Raw genomic sequence first — 16,624 nt, forward strand, 5'->3', positions numbered from 1 at the left:
CAGATTATGTGTTTGATTTTTTTCATTATATGTCGAGGGTTACAAGTGCAGTCACAATTAGAAAGTACAAATAGAAGGGGCTGGAGAAATGGCTCAGCGGTTAAGAGCACTGACTGCTCTTTCAGAAGTCCTGAGTTCAAATCCCAGCAACCACATGGTGGCTCACAACCACTCATAATGAGATCTGATGCCCTCTTCTGGTGTGTCTGAAGACAGCTACAGTGTACTTATTTATAATAATAAATCTTTGGGCCAGAGCGAACAGGGGCTGAGAGAGCAGAGGTCCTAAATTCAATTCTCCACAACCATGAAGGCTCACAACCATCCTCACAGCTACAGTGAGTGTACTCATATGCATAAAATAAATGTTTAAAAATAAATCTAAAAAAAAAAAAAAAAAAAGCTACCCCATCTTAGGCTTGCAGCTTGTTAATAAAAACCCAGGTCTCTGTGCCTTTATTCAGGCATTAACACGGCCGAGTGGGCACATGAGTCCTGCAGTTATCTGGAAGCAAAAGGGGTAAATGCATCCCACACACACCCAAAAGTCTGCAATGACCAAGCCGCCACTGCCTGGCTTGTTTTGTTTTGGGAGACAGGGTCTCACTATGTGACCTTGCCTGTCCTGGAATAGTAAACCAGGCTGGCCTCAGAGACTGGCCTGCCTCTGCCTCCCAAGTCCTAAATTAAGGTGTGGCACCGTGCATGCTCAGCTCAGACCTGTACAGATAATCAAGGTCATTTTGTTATCACACGCACGCACACACATGTGCACACGCACACACACATACGCTGGTAAGCCTGTCTTTTTTTTTTTTTTTTTTTTTTTTTGGTTTTTGAGACAGGGTTTCTCTGTGTAGCCCTGGCTGTCCTGTCACTTTGTAGACCAGGCTGGCCTCGAACTCAGAAATCCGCCTGCCTCTGCCTCCCGAGTGCTGGGATTAAAGGCGTGCGCCACCACGCCCGGCTGGTAAGCCTGTCTTAAGGGCTGGGGCAGTGGGGCGTATGCTGCTGAAACAGAAGAGCCGCCACCCTTTCTCCATCCATAAATGTTTAACTCTTAGTCCCTGAGGAAAACCTACAACAGAAAAACTTAAAGAAACAGGTGACTCTCAGCTGTTCCTCAGTTATAAACCAGTGACACCCAAGTCAACAGAAACAGAAATGCCACAGCCAAGCTAAGGGACTGGGACCCCGCCCACCTCCCAAGCCCTCAAAGGCCCAATCAGGAGGCAAGACAGAGTGAACATATTGTGAAAAATCTTTATTACTGTTTCTTGTGGTAAAATAATCTTATACAAATAGAATCACCTGATTTGTTTTGGACTGAGGATTTTAAGGACAGAGATGTTTCCTATTTCTGTGAAAAATAGATTTACAGGGAAAATGGACTTTCACAACTTGAGTGACAGCATCGTAAAGGCCATGATCCCTCACGAACAAGAATGCGCCCACCTCGTCCAGACTCCCTGTGGCTATGGTGCTTTGGACATGGAATGTGGATGTTTTCAGAATCTGAGTCTATGGCCCACCCTAGACATGGCAAAATGCTGTCCCTAAGGACTGGAAATCAGATGCCCGGGGCCAGGAGAAGCTTCAGAAGGCTCCTATGAGCCAGCGATGGGCTAACCTGAGATAAGAGCTTATGTCAGCCCAAGTACTGGCCGTCTTTATTCCTGTTTTTACGGTTTAGAAGGGCAGCTCAGCCCCTAACATGGGGCAAGGATGGAGATGGAGCAGAACTTTGCCTCATACCAGGAAGGGTTCAGCCCAAGGTGGGGACGAGGTCCCCAGGGGCTGCCATCCTCTCAGATTACTGTTCTGGGCATGGGGCATGCCTGACCCCCAAGCAAGCACTGATTCCCTCTTCCGGTGCATCACAGGAAGCCACTGTAGCCACTGGTGTTCTTGGACAGTTTGACTTCTGACTCGGCTTCTGCTTGTTCCGTTATTTACAAAGTATGACTTCCAGTTTACACAAGTCAGGCACAAAGGTTGGAATTTCAAACTCTCTAGCAAGCAGCAAGCTGCTTCCCTAAGCAGCCAGACACGGACCACTGGCCCTTCAGAAGCTAAAGACTGCTCCATCCTACCAGGATGACTGAGCACCCGGCCTCAGTGTGCTCTGAGAACAGGCTGAAGGGAAAGGGGATGCAGCCCTTCTCCAGCCAGTAGTGTGGCCAGCTCCTCCATGAGGGCTCTCCAAGCAAAGCCAGCATGACAGGCAGGAGACAGCGTGCCAGAAAACAGGAGCGTCCCAGGGTGCGTGCTACTGAGCTAAGACCACGCAGCTCTCGGAAGCACACGCTAGGCAGTATTTACTGATACACCGGGTACCAAACACTTCCCAGACTCTGGAATACAGCAAACACTGTGAGGCTTGTCAAGAGCATGGAAAGCTCACCAGACGAGCCACGTGAGGAAAGGCAGAGAGACACTCATGTCTGTATGCAGGTGAGGGAGATTGGCCCCGCAGCTCCCAGCAGCACATGGGGCAGAGCCACACTTAAGGCACCTAGAGTTGGAATGGACTCCAGTTCTGAGATCCACTGGAATGGTCAGGAGGTGCCCACCATAGGGCACCTGGGCCCCCCATCTATCTCAGTGGGTAAATGCAGTGCAGCATGAAGGATAACTAGGCTTCCCCGTCCCGAAGCCCCCGGAGCACAGCATCACAGCACTGTCAGGTGCTGGCCCGGTACAGGGCATGGGTCCAAACCCAGGACCACTAACACCCTAGAAGACAACAGCGACACTGGCCAAAGCACATCCTTTCTCTCAAGTACTCTGGGGCCCTGGTCTCATCACAGGTGACATTACAGGTAACACGGTGCCTCAGAGACACTTCATGTACACCCGCCCTTCCAGCACTTCATTCAATGACAAATGAACCCCAGCCACAGCATCCTAGAACTGCCCACAGGGACAACCTAGGGAGCCAGAGAGGTGGGAGTCAGTCAGTGGGGATCTGAGGACCCCTGAGGCACATCTAAGGACTGCTCTGACAGACAACCTCAGCCTATGCTGCCCTTCCCAAACACTCACACATGCAGCAGTCTGGGGCAGGACCATGTGACTTCAGCAGAAAGGCAAACAGACAGGAAAGCACTCCTCAACATCAGATTGCTCTAGAGGCAATCCCCACCCAGAGCCTCTCTTCCAGGCTCTCTGGATACAGAGTCAGCTCTCTCTAAAGCCCCAACTGTGCCTCTCCCACGAGCCACATTAGCCTGGGAGCCAACCAGTCCTATCACAATCTATCAGCATCCTGGGTTCTAAATACTGACGTTGTAAAAATCCCCAAAGAAGTCTGAGAAGGAAGAGCGCAAAGCACAGAGTGCACACTAAACTCAAGAGAGACACCATGTTCTGTGAACAGAACTGCCCAGGGCCACGGCAGGACATGGTAAAAGTCATAGCCAGGGGAGCAGGAGGGAGGCTCATGGTTTCTAGAGCAAGAACAGAAGGTGCCACCAGGCTGAGACCGTGGTCCCTCCTAGGCCTGGCTGTGGCTTCTCAAAGGCAGTAAGAAGCCTCCTCAAAACCTTATCTTTGACTCTGGTGCTACCTCCCAACCCAGTGGCTTAGCCCGGGCTCTGCCTACCCCAGTCACTCTTCAAGTTTCTTCCAGTTGGCCTAACTGCATAGGCAAGGACAGACTGTGCCAATGGCACGGGATGAGAGAGAAGTGAGCTGCTCTCCGCTGCCCAAAGCACCCAGGAACCTGCAGGGGCTGGGAACCTGTAGCCCAGCCCAGCACAAGCCTTCTGGCGGACAAAGCTGTGCCTGGACAGTCAGGCTTGTCGGGATAAGCAGTGCACAGCTAAGACTATAGAGAAATAATCTTTTATCTGGATCCCGGGAACCTTACCCTAATCTTTTACTTCACTATAATACCTCTGTGACCTAGGGGGCAGGGAACAAACACTGGGAAGAGAAACTGCTGGCTGGCACTTCCTTGGAGCACAAAACCCCACCAGCTGCAGCTTCCTGGACCAGGTTCGAGGTGGGTGTTGACGGGCGGCAGCTGCGATTCCTGCTCGGTGCTCATGGTGGCGGCAGAGGACCTCCCTGTCCACTCCCGCAGCGGTTACTGGCCTCCGTTATAGGCATAGTCCGCCTTGTTGTGCATCACCAGCTTGTTGTCAACAAAGTAGAAGCTGTCAGAGCGCGTCTCATAGGGATTTTCAATCATCAGACGAACTGTGAGGAAAGAGCAAACTCTGTGAGTCTGCCCCACAGCCAGGCAGAAGCCACTCGGCAGCCCTCCAAAGACAGAGCAGCGCACTGCAAAGCTTGACTGCAAAAGAATCCAGGGAGCCTGGAGGGCACCAGATGGACCGTGACGTCCAGTTCTACACCAGGATGCAATCAACTCTTTAGTCATCCCTAGCCTCATCTGTCTTGCGGTTTCCTAGGAAACAAACTTCTCCTCAGTCACGCCCACTTCTTTCCTCCATGCTCCTGGCCAGCCCAGCAGTGAGCCCTGCTTTTGGCCTGCTGCGACCTCTGGATATTCCAGTAGAAACCCAGAGTAGCATGATGCGCCTCTGTACCTGCCTCTTTGGGTTGTCTGGTTTGTGAAGAAAGGATCTCACTGTACCCCTCTGGCTGGCTTTGAACTCAGAGATTTGCTGGCTTCTGCTTCCCAAGAGCCAGGGGGCACCACCATAACCAACTCACTTGTTAATTTTTTAAAAATTACTTATTTTATGTGTACAAGGTTTTTGTTTTGTTTTGTTTTGTTTTTTGGCTGCCTGTAGATATCTGTACACTACATGTGTGCTACTCTCAGAGGCCAGAAGTGAGGTTAAAGCCCTGTGAGCAGCTCCGGTGTAGGGACTGGGAATGGAGCCCAGGTCCTCTGGGAGAAGAACCACGCTCTTCCCCACATCTCCATCCTCCTACTGCTATTGGCCTGCAAGCCAAAAGAACCTTAGGTGCCCAGTCAGAGGAACAGAGGGGAAGCCACTCTCTAGAGAGGCCCATTTGCCTAGGGAACTTCTGGCTGTCTGTCTAAGCCCTCACCCTCCCCTTTCCACACTGGAAGAAGGTGAATACAATTCCAGTTCCCTCTGCTTAGCTCTGATTTAAGAGCCCAGGGCCATCTCCCAGCCACAGGGAAAGGCATCTCAGGTGTAAGAAGTGTCAGCCATGCTCAGTTCTCTGTGCTCAGCCGGGCCACAGCAATACAGTTTACACTCCAACTCAACTCCACACCCTTGGACGGTTTGCTTTCACCAGTTGATCTAACCCTGCAAGCATCTGCACCTCCAGGTCAGCTCGGCCAGAATGAGATACTGTCAGGACAGCTCGCAGGCACCCCACGTGGGTGCTGCTGTCACAAGAGTGGAGCACCCACTCCAGAGCATGCAATCGTCAGGGACCTGAGACTGAGAGAACACACGCCATACTGCAGTAAGCAGGGCGAAGTGGGGCTGTGTGCGACAGTGAGAGGCCTTAGTGACTCAGCCTGGGTCCTCAGAGACAGAAGACAGGAATCTGAGGTCACATGACCTGACACACAGCAAGCCACACTTCGCTCTTGTGCAGAGTGAGGCCACTGGAGCAGGTGGTGGTCAGAATCTAGCTCAGAGAGAGGGAGGGAGGCACGGAGGTAGGTGTGTGTGTGTGTGTGTGTGTGTGTGTGTGTGCACGTGCGTACGTACTGACGTCCTCGGAGAGCTGCGGGAACTCGTAGATGTGCTCACACGTGTTTCTGCTGCTAGGGATGCAGAAGCCGAAATCAAAGTCAAAGGTCTTCAGCAGCCGCTCCCGGAAGTAATGCCGCTCGATCATCCGGAAGCCTGTCACCGGCCTGTCACCCACAGTGAACTCTACCCTGTAAGACAATCTCTCTGAGATTCTTCATCTCCTCACCGCCAGCCTCAGCCCCACAGAGCACATTCTTCCCTACGATAAGCCAAATGTTCTGCCCTCAGAAAAATAATAGCACTCACGTGGCGCCAACAGTCCGGAGGCGGAGAAACGCCGGTGTGAACTGATACCGAACGAAACGGCCCACACTGATATCCACGTCGACGCTCTCCTCCTCCGCATCCTGGTCTTGGTCTGCAAGAGCACAGAGCTGAGCCGTGAGCACCCACGAACCCACACAGCACACCACCGACTGACAGATCACACTAGTTACAACCCTACAGCCCTGCTTCCTGGGCACAGACTGGCAACAGGCTGTACCAGGCTTCAGGCAGCCCCGTAGGGAGGAGCCGCTCCTTCTGATTTCACAGATGGTTTCACAGAGGAGGGCACTGAAGTTCAAAATGCTAAGTCATGCCCAAGCCCAAAGTTCCCAAACAGGTAAGGGATTGAGCAAAGTTCTGAATGCAGGTCCAGCTGACCAAAGTTAAAACATTATGCGATTTGCCTTATATGATTTGGGGGGATGGGCATGTCCTGGGGTGAAATAATAAGACACAGGCTGAACACAGGCTATGACTTGTGTGACTCTGATCCCACAGCAAAGCCCATGCTGACTGAATCAGAGCACCAAACTCTAAGCAGGATGGGAGGTCAGAGAGGGCTGAGCATGAAAGAGGCATCCTGGGAGCACCGTCTGATTTCCAATAACGACCCTGACTGACCAAACACAGGACGCTCGTGTCTACTGCAGGCCACCCTGACCCACTTCTCTGACCACCTGGAACCAGCACGTGGACTGGCATGTGCTCCGTGCCATCCCCTGGTCCAGCTTACTGCTGATTCCACATAAAAGATCTACAATGGTCACAGTATTGAACGTGGAGGGGAATTCTCTACACATCTGAGCACCCAGCATCTCTGCCTGTGATGTCCCAGGGGTACTGGCGCGCTGGCCTGGTTTGGGGCTTCTACCTACAGGGTAAGGGCCCAAATCCACTGATGTGATTCAAGCCCATCAGAGCAACCCATACAGGAGGGCACTCTGGTGTGAGCAAGCGCTCACGGACTAGGAGGGATGAAGACCACACACCTACAGCCTTTCTGGAGGCTTCTGTGCCTTGAACAGGGCCAGAAGATGACAGGGGAAACACAAGGCCCGCTGAGCCAGGCTGGTGATCAAATTGGGCTAACACTTTCCTAGCAAGTCTGCCTGTGTGTTTTAGTGTTTTAAGCCATTTAAGTGCTCCGTTCATGAGAGAGCCGCAGCTCGGAACTGCCTTTTATTTCTCTGAGATGCTAATACCTCCCTTCTCAAAGAATCGCTGCCTCATTCTGAGCCACAGATCCAATGAGAAGAACTTTGCAAATTAAGTTTTATTAGGGGCTGGAAAGATGGCTCAGTGCTTAGGAACACCGGCTGTTCTTCCGGTGGACCTGGGTTCAATTCCCACCACCCACATGGCAGCTCACAACTGTCTGTAACTCCAGGTCCAGGAGACTCAATACACTCACTCAGACATACATGCAGGGAAAACACCAATTCACATAAAATAAAAATGAATAAATAATTTTAAAAAAAGAGTAAGTTTCATTAGAGATCCCAGTTGAAAGGCCCGTGGATGGCTACCCTGTAAAGGTCGTCAGAGACCGGAGCTCCCTCCTCATTACCCACACACAGGGAGGAGAGAACCAATACCCACAAGCTATCCCCACCTCCTTTCTGCCCCAGCACGCAGGCACACATGCACCCCATACTCACATAACTACAATAAAACTTACACCAGCCCAGAAGCTCCCTGCAGCTCCGCTTACACAGCAAACGTGAGGCTAGCTCGAGCCACACGCGATTGTCTCCAAATGAGAAAATCAAGCAAACAGAGGGAGGTAAAAGAATCAGTTCTCGCCGGGCGTGGTGGCGCACGCCTTTAGTCCCAGCACTCGGGAGGCAGAGGCAGGCGGATTTCTGAGTTCGAGGCCAGCCTGGTCTACAAAGTGAGTGCCAGGACAGCCAGGGCTACACAGAGAAACCCTGTCTCGAAAAACCAAAAAAAAAAAAAAAAAGAATCAGTTCTCCTTGTATCAGAGGGTAGATGGTCAGAGTCCCCAGGCTCATCTTTGTCACATAGAGTCACAGAAATGTTCTCACGGAGTCTGTCGTACACTTAAGAATAATCTTTCTTTTTTTTTTTTAAAGATTTATTTATTTTTATTTTATGTATGTGAGTGCACTGTAGCTGTCTTCAGACACTCCAGAAGAGGGCATTAGATCACATTACAGATGGTTGTGAGCCACCATGTGGCTGCTGGGATTTGAACTCAGGACCTCTGGAAGAGCAGTCAGTGCTCTTAACCGCTGAGACATCTCTCCAGCCCAAGAATAATCTTTTACTTAGAAAGAAAAGAGACCGACAGAGAAACAGGCAGACCATGGGGCTGGAACACTTAGTGTTCTTACAGAGGACTGTCAGGCAGCCGAGGGATCCAACACCCTCTTCTGGCCTCTAGCGGCTACTGTACTCATTGCACAAACCCCGGAGGGACACACTGGGGCACACACAGTTTTGGGTTTTTTGGTTTTGTTTTTGTTTTTAAATCTTTGGAAACAAACAAAACAAAAAAGACAAACCATTAAAGCAGGGCTTGGAAAGAAACCGAAAGCACTGCTTACAGACAGCAAGCAGTTGGGGACACTGCCTTGCCGCCCAAGGCAAGGGCTCAGGGCGGGCAGGGCACGATTTCTTCCTACAGTTCAGTCCAGCTGCAGCGGGGTCAGTAGACACTACAGACAGCGTGCAGCACTGAACAAGCACAGGGGCTTAGGGGATGGTCCCGTGGGAATTCTGGGGCTCAGCTCCCTCTCAGTAAAAAGTGACTGAGCCACTCACAGGGACAAGATGACATAAGGCAATTCACTAAGGAGCCTGGACGGTGTCACAACACAAGAAATGTCAACTTCCTGTGCTGGCTGCGGTGACTGTACCTGTAGCACATGGTAGAAGGCGCATGTCATAGCTCAGGGACATCCTCAGCTACATGGCAAGTTCTGGGCCAGCATGGGCTACATAAGAACCCAGCCAGTATCGCTTCTCGGCCTTTGGCTAAGATCAAGTGTAAGAACCCGGCCAGTGAGATAGCTCAGTGCACAGAGGTACCTGCCACATACTCTTCTAGAAACAGAGAACCAACTCCACAAAATTGTCCCCTGGCCTCCACCTGGTACACTCAAACACACACACACACACACACACACACACAGTCACACACCAGCCTTTTAATAAAGTCCTAAACTGGTATGCAACTGGCAGGCAAGCTGACAGGAAGTGATCATAAAAGTGGCACACACTGGTGTCCCACAAACTCTGGGCTTCCCAAGGTCCTTTCTTCCCCAGCTTGTGACCACAATACCCAGGCCCACCTGAGATGCACGGCTTGGCAATCTCAAAGAGAACTGTCCCCGTCTCCAGATCTCGAATCTTGAAGCGGGTAAAGTCGATACTGTAGACATTGTCTTCTGGTTTACACAGGTAGTCTGAAAGGGAGAGACCAGTGTCATTAAGTAATCCTCCAGAGTCACCCTCTATTTCATTCACTGGCTTTAAACAAATGTGCTCTTCTATGCAATTCACTGAAAATGTTCCCCAAACACCCCCTTGTTGTTTTTTTTTTTTTTTTTTTTTTGGTTTTTCGAGACAGGGTTTCTCTGTGTAGTCCTGGCTATCCTGGAACTCACTCTGTAGACCAGGCTGGCCTCGAACTCAGAAATCCGCCTGCCTCTGCCTCCCGAGTGCTGGGATTAAAGGCGTGCGCCACCATGCCCGGCCCCCTTGTTGTTTTTAAGGTTTATTTACTTCATATGTATGGGTGCTTTGCCTGCATGTGAGCACCACACTCATGCAGTGTCTGAAGAGGTCAGAAGGGAGTCAGGTCCTCCGTGTCAATTACTGTTGGTTGTAGATGCCATTTGGGAGCTGGAACTAAACCAAGTCCCCTGAAAGAGCAGCCAGTGCTCTCAACCAATAAGCCATCTCTCAAGGCCCAAATGTTTTCTTTAAAATTTATTTAACACTAATTTTATGTTATGCATGTCTTAGTCACAGTTCTACTGCAGTGAAGAGACACCACGACCAAGGCAACCCTTAGGAAAGTATTAACTGGGAGATGGGTTAGTTTCAGAGGGCTAGCCTGCCTATTATGGCTGAGAGAGAACATGGCAGCACACAGAGGTAGAGTGGTGGTCCTTCCCTTCCTAAGGTTAAAGGACCTTTAACACAGTCCTCATGGCCTGCTGACCCTAACCAAAATATTGTTTTTGCTACTCCATTACTGTATCTCTGCTACTGTTATGAATCATAATGTAAATACCTGCTTTCTGGTGGCCTTAGGTGATCCCTTTGAAAGGGTCATTAGATACACACACCCCCAAAGGAGTCTTGACCCACAGGTTGAGAATCACTGCGCCAGTGCAACAGCTGAGAGTCACATGCTGCCTTCTGTGAACTGTTGGAAATCTCCAAGCCAACCCCAGCCACACACTCCCTCCAACAAGGCCACACCACCCAATCCTTTCAAATAGTTCCACCCCTGGTGACCAAACTTTTAAATATATGAGCCCATGGGGGAGTCTTATTCAAAGCACCCCAATGTGCATGTCTGCCTCTATCACACGGGTACACTGTCTGCAAGGAGGCCAGAAGAGGAGGCCACATCCCCTACGACAGTTATGAGCCACCATGTGATGCTGGGAATTGAACCCAGGTCCTCTGGGAGAGCAGCCAGTGCTCTTAACCATTAAGCCACCTCCGCAGGCCCCAAACATCCTCTTGTATTATCAAAATTAGGAAGAAAGGGCGAAAGGACAGAGAGCTAGTTCAGAGATAACATTACATATGTATCGAATTGACAAAGAATAATTTTTGTTGTTGTTGTTACTGAAGATAAGGCTTCCCTGTGTGTAGCCCTGTCAGACCAGGCTGGTCTCAACTCACAGAGCTCCACCTGCCTCTGCCTCCTAAGTGCTAGGATTAAAGGTGTGCACAATCACTGTATGACATAGTTGGGGTTTTTTGTTTGTTTGTTTTAGTTTTTTTTTCCTTAAACTTGTTTATAACTTGTTTACTTGTATTTCATGTACAATGGTGTTTTGCCTACACATGTGTCTATCTGAGGGTGTTGGATGCCCTGGAACTGCAGTTACGGACAGCTGTGAGCTATCATAGCTGCTGGTATAGACAGGTTCTGGGAAGTGAACCTGGGTCCTCAGGAAGAGCAGTGCTCTTAACCTCTGACCCATGTCTCCAGCCTGAAATTTTATTTTATTTTATTTTATTATTATTATTATTTTGGTTTTTGAGACAGGGTTTCTCTGACTGTCCTGAAACTCGCTTTGTAGACCAGGCTGACCTCGAACTCAGAAATCCACCTGCCTCTGCCTCCCAAGTGCTGGGATTAAAGGTGTGTGCCACCAACGCCTGGCTCCAGCCTGAAATTTTAAAAAATATTTAAACACATACTGACTAAGAAATAATATAGGGGCTGTTTGCCAACTGTATTAAAAAACTGATCAACCTCTTCTGGAAAAAGCCAGGTTACAAGTAACTCGGCTCTCGCAGCCGTACAGCGTATGACGTGAGTACTCCACTCTCACTGTACCCAAAGGGCTACGGACAGGAAATAAGCAACAGAACTGTCAGTGCGCACAGTTGGATAATCACATGTAACAAGGGTTTAACACCTACTTCAACCACTTAAAAGGTTAAACCCATTCTTAGTTTTTCCGCCTGCACAAAAGCATGCATACATTAGCAAGGCCGAAGCAGTGCCTCCACCAACCCAAGGAACCCTAGTCAAACCAAGTCACAAAGCTGCCGCTGCCTGGGCTGCTGGTCCCCACAGCATCTCTCCCAGCCCCTCTGCACCACCTTAGCTTGCTCTGCTGTGTCGGCTGCTTCCTGTTCCACAGGCAGGTTGGTCTCCAGTGAGGTGGTACATGGCAGAGCTACTATAACCCCAAAAGCCTGTGGCAGAGGCTCGGTGTCTATGGGAAGTGCTCAAAAAACAACTTATAGAAGAGAATGTTAGCATTCTGTCTATATGCCACTCCACAGTTACCTGGCAACAGCCAGGTAGGCCTGACCCACTATAAAAGGGGCTGCTTGCCCCCTCCTCCCTCTCTTGCTCTCTTGCTTCTCTCTTGCTCTAGCTCTCCCCTTCCCCATTCCCTTCCCTCCCACCTCTCTCCACGTGCTCATGGCCATGGCCAGCCTCTACTTCTTTACTTACTCTCTCTCTCTCTCTCTCTCTCTCTCTCTCTCTCTGCCTTTCTCTGCCTCTACCACCCTCTTAACTCCCCTCCCTATGCCCTGAATAAACTATGTTCTATACTATACCATTGTGTGGCTGGTCCCTCAGGGGGAAGGGATGCCTTGGCATGGGCCCGCTGAGACATCCCCTTCCCCCATACCTCACTACACCCTCAAAGGACCTATTCTATACCTCTTTATCTTTTTATAAACACATCACAGAAGAACTTAAGAATGATAAAATCCAAAGGCCACTAAGCTCTGGCTGTGGCTTCCTCTAAGAACTCGAAGAGATGGGAAAGGGACATACATCAGGGGAGACCTGAAGTGTCCTTAGCATATCTGTAGGGCCAGGCATTTGACAATCCAAGACACCAGTGAAGCTCACAGGATGTTAGTGGTCAGGTACTAGCCATTTCTATACTTTCAAATCCCCCATGAAAACAGAGAACTGAAGCAGCTTTTTCACTGTTCCGGGACGGCAGAGCATGACTATCTACAGTTGTTTTGGGGCAGAGGAAAGAGTGTCCCCACCCCAAACAGTGTTCGGAAACTGGGTCACCAAACATCCCAAATCAAATTGAAACTATTTTAGGAGATGGAGGCTTCCTTTTGCACAGGCTGAGCCAGTTAATAGCCACTTTCCCTCAAACTCCATTTCCATGAGCAACCTGAACTACACCTCACAGCCCCGGGGGCCCCAGTGAAGCAATCCAGCGGACACTCTGACATCCTTCAGGGAAGCAGGGTTAGAAGTCTCCAGGGCAGGGAGGTGAAGAGGGCAAGCCAAGGCTAACCAGGTGACTGCAAACTCCTGGGGTGGGGGTGGGTGAGGAAAGGGTGTCAAGTCAGGTCAGGGCTGGACTGGGCAGCTTCCAAAAGGCAGAGGTAGATCATCAGAGAGCAGACACGGCTCTCTTCCCACCATCCCTTACACCAGTCAAAAAAGACTTAAAAGATGTAAAAAATCGTACTCCTGAAACCCTGACCAACTGTAAATTCACTAGAAAAATTTTTTTCAAGAGCAAGAAGATCCCCGTATCGGTTTCTACAAACGCTCAAACTTTTAAACTTTTTCTTGGGGGGGAGGGGGATGTGAAAAAAAAAAATGCAACCAAGTTTAAGTCTGCAAGGAACGCAACAGCCACGTGTTTGACGGAAGCACAAGCTACCTGGACACAAAGGGTCCCCGACCCCAGAGGGGACCGAAAGCAAAGGTCGAGCGGGGAAGGGGCTGTCAGGAGCCGGGGTCCGCAGGTAGGGGCTCTATCTGGCTGCGGGAAGCTGGGGTTGGTTAGATCAGCAGGATGGATGGGCAGGAACCCGGCTAAGGGCTGGGGTCGCAGGTACAGGGGTCCCGCCGTGGGCAGGGTCGGTCGGACCAGGCCCAGAGACGCTCGCCGGGTCTGGGAAGCGGGGCCCTCAGCAGCACGGCCCGAGCAGACCCCGGCGTCGCCAGCACCCGACCCGGCCCTGCCCGCCGAGCGCTGCCAGGCCCGGTGCCCAGGGAGGGCGCGGCTCGCCCGCCCGCCCGCCCGCCCGCTCGCCACTCACTCTCGGTGACCCGGTTGAGGCGTAGGACGTGCTCGGGGCGGATCGTGTCCAGGGCGAGCAGCTCCTGCTCCGTGACGGCGGCCCCGGGGCCGTCGTCGGGCGTGTGTGGGGGCCCCTGGCGCCGCGCCTTGAGCCGGTTCAGGACGCCGCCGCCCGCCTTCTTCTTCTCCTCCTTGCCAGCCACCAGCCCGCCGGGCCCAGCCTGCGAACCCGCAGTCGCAGCCTTCGGGTTCGACCCGCTCATCGCTCCACCGCCAAGATGGCCGCCACCTCAGGGGCGCCGTAACTATGGAGAGCGGGGGCGGGACCCTGGCGCCCGGGGCGGGGCCTGTGGAGGAGCCGCCTCCTGGGAGGTGCGAGAGTGCTGACCTGAGGATCTTCACACTCCAGTCAGTCTGGATATTTAAAACACATGCTTTTATTATTATTATTAGATATTTTCTTTATATACATTTCAAATGCTATCCCGAAAGTTCTCAATACCCTCCCTCCGCCCTGCTCCCCTACCCACCCACTCCCGTTTCTTGGCTCTGGCATTCCCCTGTACTGGGGCATATAAAGTTTGCTAGACCAAGGGTCCTCTCTTCCCAATGATGGCAGAGTAGGCCATCTTCTGCTACATATGCAGCTAGAGACACAAGCTCTGGGGGGTACTGGTTAGTTCATATTGTTATTCCACCTATAGGGTTGCAGACCCCTTCAAGCTCCTTGGGTACTTTCTCTAGCTTCTCCATTGGGGACCCTGTGTTCCATCTTATAGATGACTGTGAGCATCCACTTCTGTATTTGCCAGGAACTGACATAGCCTCATGCGAGACAGCTATAACAGGGTCCCTTCAGAAAAAAAAAAATTTAAGATTTATTTAGTAGCCGGGCGTGGTGGCGCACGCCTTTAATCCCAGCACTCGGGAGGCAGAGGCAGGTGGATTTCTGAGTTCGAGGCCAGCCTGGTCTACAAAGTGAGTTCCAGGACAGCCAGGGCTATACAGAGAAACCATGTCTCGAAAAACCAAAAAAAAAAAAAAAAAAAAAAAAGATTTATTTAGTAAACTGTAGCTGTCTTCAGACACACCAGAAGAGGGCATCAGATCCTGTTACAGATGGTTGTGAGCCACCATGTGGTTGCTGGGATTTGAACTCAGGACCTCTGGAAGAGCAGTGCTCTTAACCGCTAAGCCATCTTTCCAGCCCAGGCCTCCTCCTCTTCCTCCTCCTCCTTCTTCTTTTCAATCAATTCATTATTTGAACATCCTACCTGCTCCCCAAAAGAGATTTCTGGAATATTCCAAAGCTACATGGTCCGTGATTGGTGAACACAGTTTTCATGGTTTTGTGTAGGGATAGCATGTGTTGTTCTAGTAATTCCTGAAAGCTCTGTATGGGGCTTGGAGTGATGATGTCATATATGTGAATGATAAGGCTCACACATGGGACCTGCTTCCCAGCTGACAGAACTGTTTGGAAAGAACTAGGAGGTGTGGTCTCAGAGGAGGAGGTGTGTCACTGGGAGTGGGTTTCAAGGTAGCAAAAGCCCACATCAGGCCCTGTTAACCCTCTCTGCATCTGGTTTAGTGTCAAGATGTGAACTCTCAGCTGCTGCTCCAGTGTGGACTGCCTGCCTGCTTGCCTGCTGCCATGTTCCCTGTCACAATGGTCATCAACTCCAACCCTCTAAAATTGTAAATCCCATTTTAACCCCTGCTTCTATAAGTTACCTTGGTCATGGGGTCTTGTAACAGCAAGAGAAAGGTAAGAGAGTTGTCAGAAAAAAACACTTGGTGCATATGGGTGTGCAGTCTAGCAATTTGTACTGGCAAAAAAATGGGCTCTCAAGGTTCACAGTTAAATGGAGGTTAGGTAAAACACACAGCAATCTCATAGCTACTGGGCAGCCCTTCAAATGGAAGGCCTATATGATTAGTATCTGTCTCTACAAACAGACTAAGAAATGTTTAAAGGAAAACAAAACAAAACAACCCCAAGATGCAGAATGCTGTGCGTAGAATATCTACATTTATGTATGAATATGTTATGTTAGGCTTGCAAGATGGCTCAGTGGGTAAAGCCACTTGCCAAATCTGAGCACCTGACTTTAATACCTAGGACCAACATGGTAGGAAGAAAAAGCCATCTCCTGTAAATTGTCCTCTGACTACTGCATACATGCATGCTATGGCTGGTGTGTATGTATGAACGCTCATGTACATGTGTGTGCGTGCACACACACAATACATGCACACTAAGTGTAATCAAAAATTAAAAATACTATCTGTATACAATTACAAATACATAACAGGTAAGAGATGCTAATGAATCCGTCACCTGTGCTGTCCTGTAGCCATTAAGAGGGATGGACATAAATAGTGTTTGCTGGGGGTCAGGTGTTGAAGATACAGCAGTAGTAAACACGTTGTGTGTTTACTCATATGTGTGAGGTCTAATCACTAGTACCAATAAATAGATGAAAGAAAGAAAGAAAGAAAGAAAGAAAGAAAGAAAGAAAGAAAGAAAGAAAGAAAGACAGAAAGAAAGAAAGACAGAAAGAAAGAAAGCAAGCTTGAAGCCAGGTAGGTATCTGAAGTGGAAACTTAAGGGTTCTTTGGAAAGTGTTGGATGCTGTGCACAAGCAAAAGGATGATTTTTTCTAAAGCAAGCACGTGAAGGCACTCGTGATGGAGGAGTCTTCGCTAAGGTCATGCAGGTATTGGTCCACATTACATTGTGTACTTGAGCTGCATTTGTTGGGAGTCCATAGAGAGTCTTGCTTCCTCGGACTATGGGCTGATTGGCAGAGTGATGTCAGCTGAGACAGACTCAGACTCACTGGAGTTTTCCTAAGTCAGACTCATGTGCTACGGCAAGACCCGTGGAGGAGATGTGATGTTTGGAGG

General features: G+C 50.1%; 1 protein-coding gene across 1 annotated transcript; it reads right to left on the bottom strand.

Moving 5' to 3' along the window:
* Window positions 1-1,249: 1,249 nt before the first annotated feature.
* Window positions 1,250-14,007, bottom strand: Unc119b (unc-119 lipid binding chaperone B). Its single transcript, XM_021163600.2, has 5 exons — window positions 13,734-14,007; window positions 9,296-9,409; window positions 5,961-6,072; window positions 5,670-5,842; window positions 1,250-4,203 (listed from the first exon to the last, which is right to left on the bottom strand). Exons 1-5 carry the CDS (start codon window positions 13,975-13,977, stop codon window positions 4,091-4,093), a joined length of 756 nt encoding a protein of 251 aa, XP_021019259.1. The 5' UTR covers window positions 13,978-14,007; the 3' UTR covers window positions 1,250-4,090.
* Window positions 14,008-16,624: the final 2,617 nt, after the last annotated feature.

This window comes from Mus caroli, unplaced genomic scaffold, assembly GCF_978045245.1.
Source record: "Mus caroli unplaced genomic scaffold, Mus_caroli_1 scaffold_4, whole genome shotgun sequence".
In the NCBI taxonomy this organism is placed as follows: domain Eukaryota; kingdom Metazoa; phylum Chordata; class Mammalia; order Rodentia; family Muridae; genus Mus; species Mus caroli.

Excerpts from the sequence above, each read along its gene's own strand:
- Unc119b (XM_021163600.2), bottom strand. The coding sequence starts at position 13,977 with ATGAGCGGGTCGAACCCGAAGGCTGCGACTGCGGGTTCGCAGGCTGGG. Across the intron at positions 9,410-13,733 it reads CCTCAACCGGGTCACCGAGA|ACTACCTGTGTAAACCAGAA; the intron begins GTGAGTGGCGAG and ends TCTCCCTTTCAG. Across the intron at positions 6,073-9,295 it reads TGCCAAGCCGTGCATCTCAG|ACCAAGACCAGGATGCGGAG; the intron begins GTGGGCCTGGGT and ends GTGCTCTTGCAG.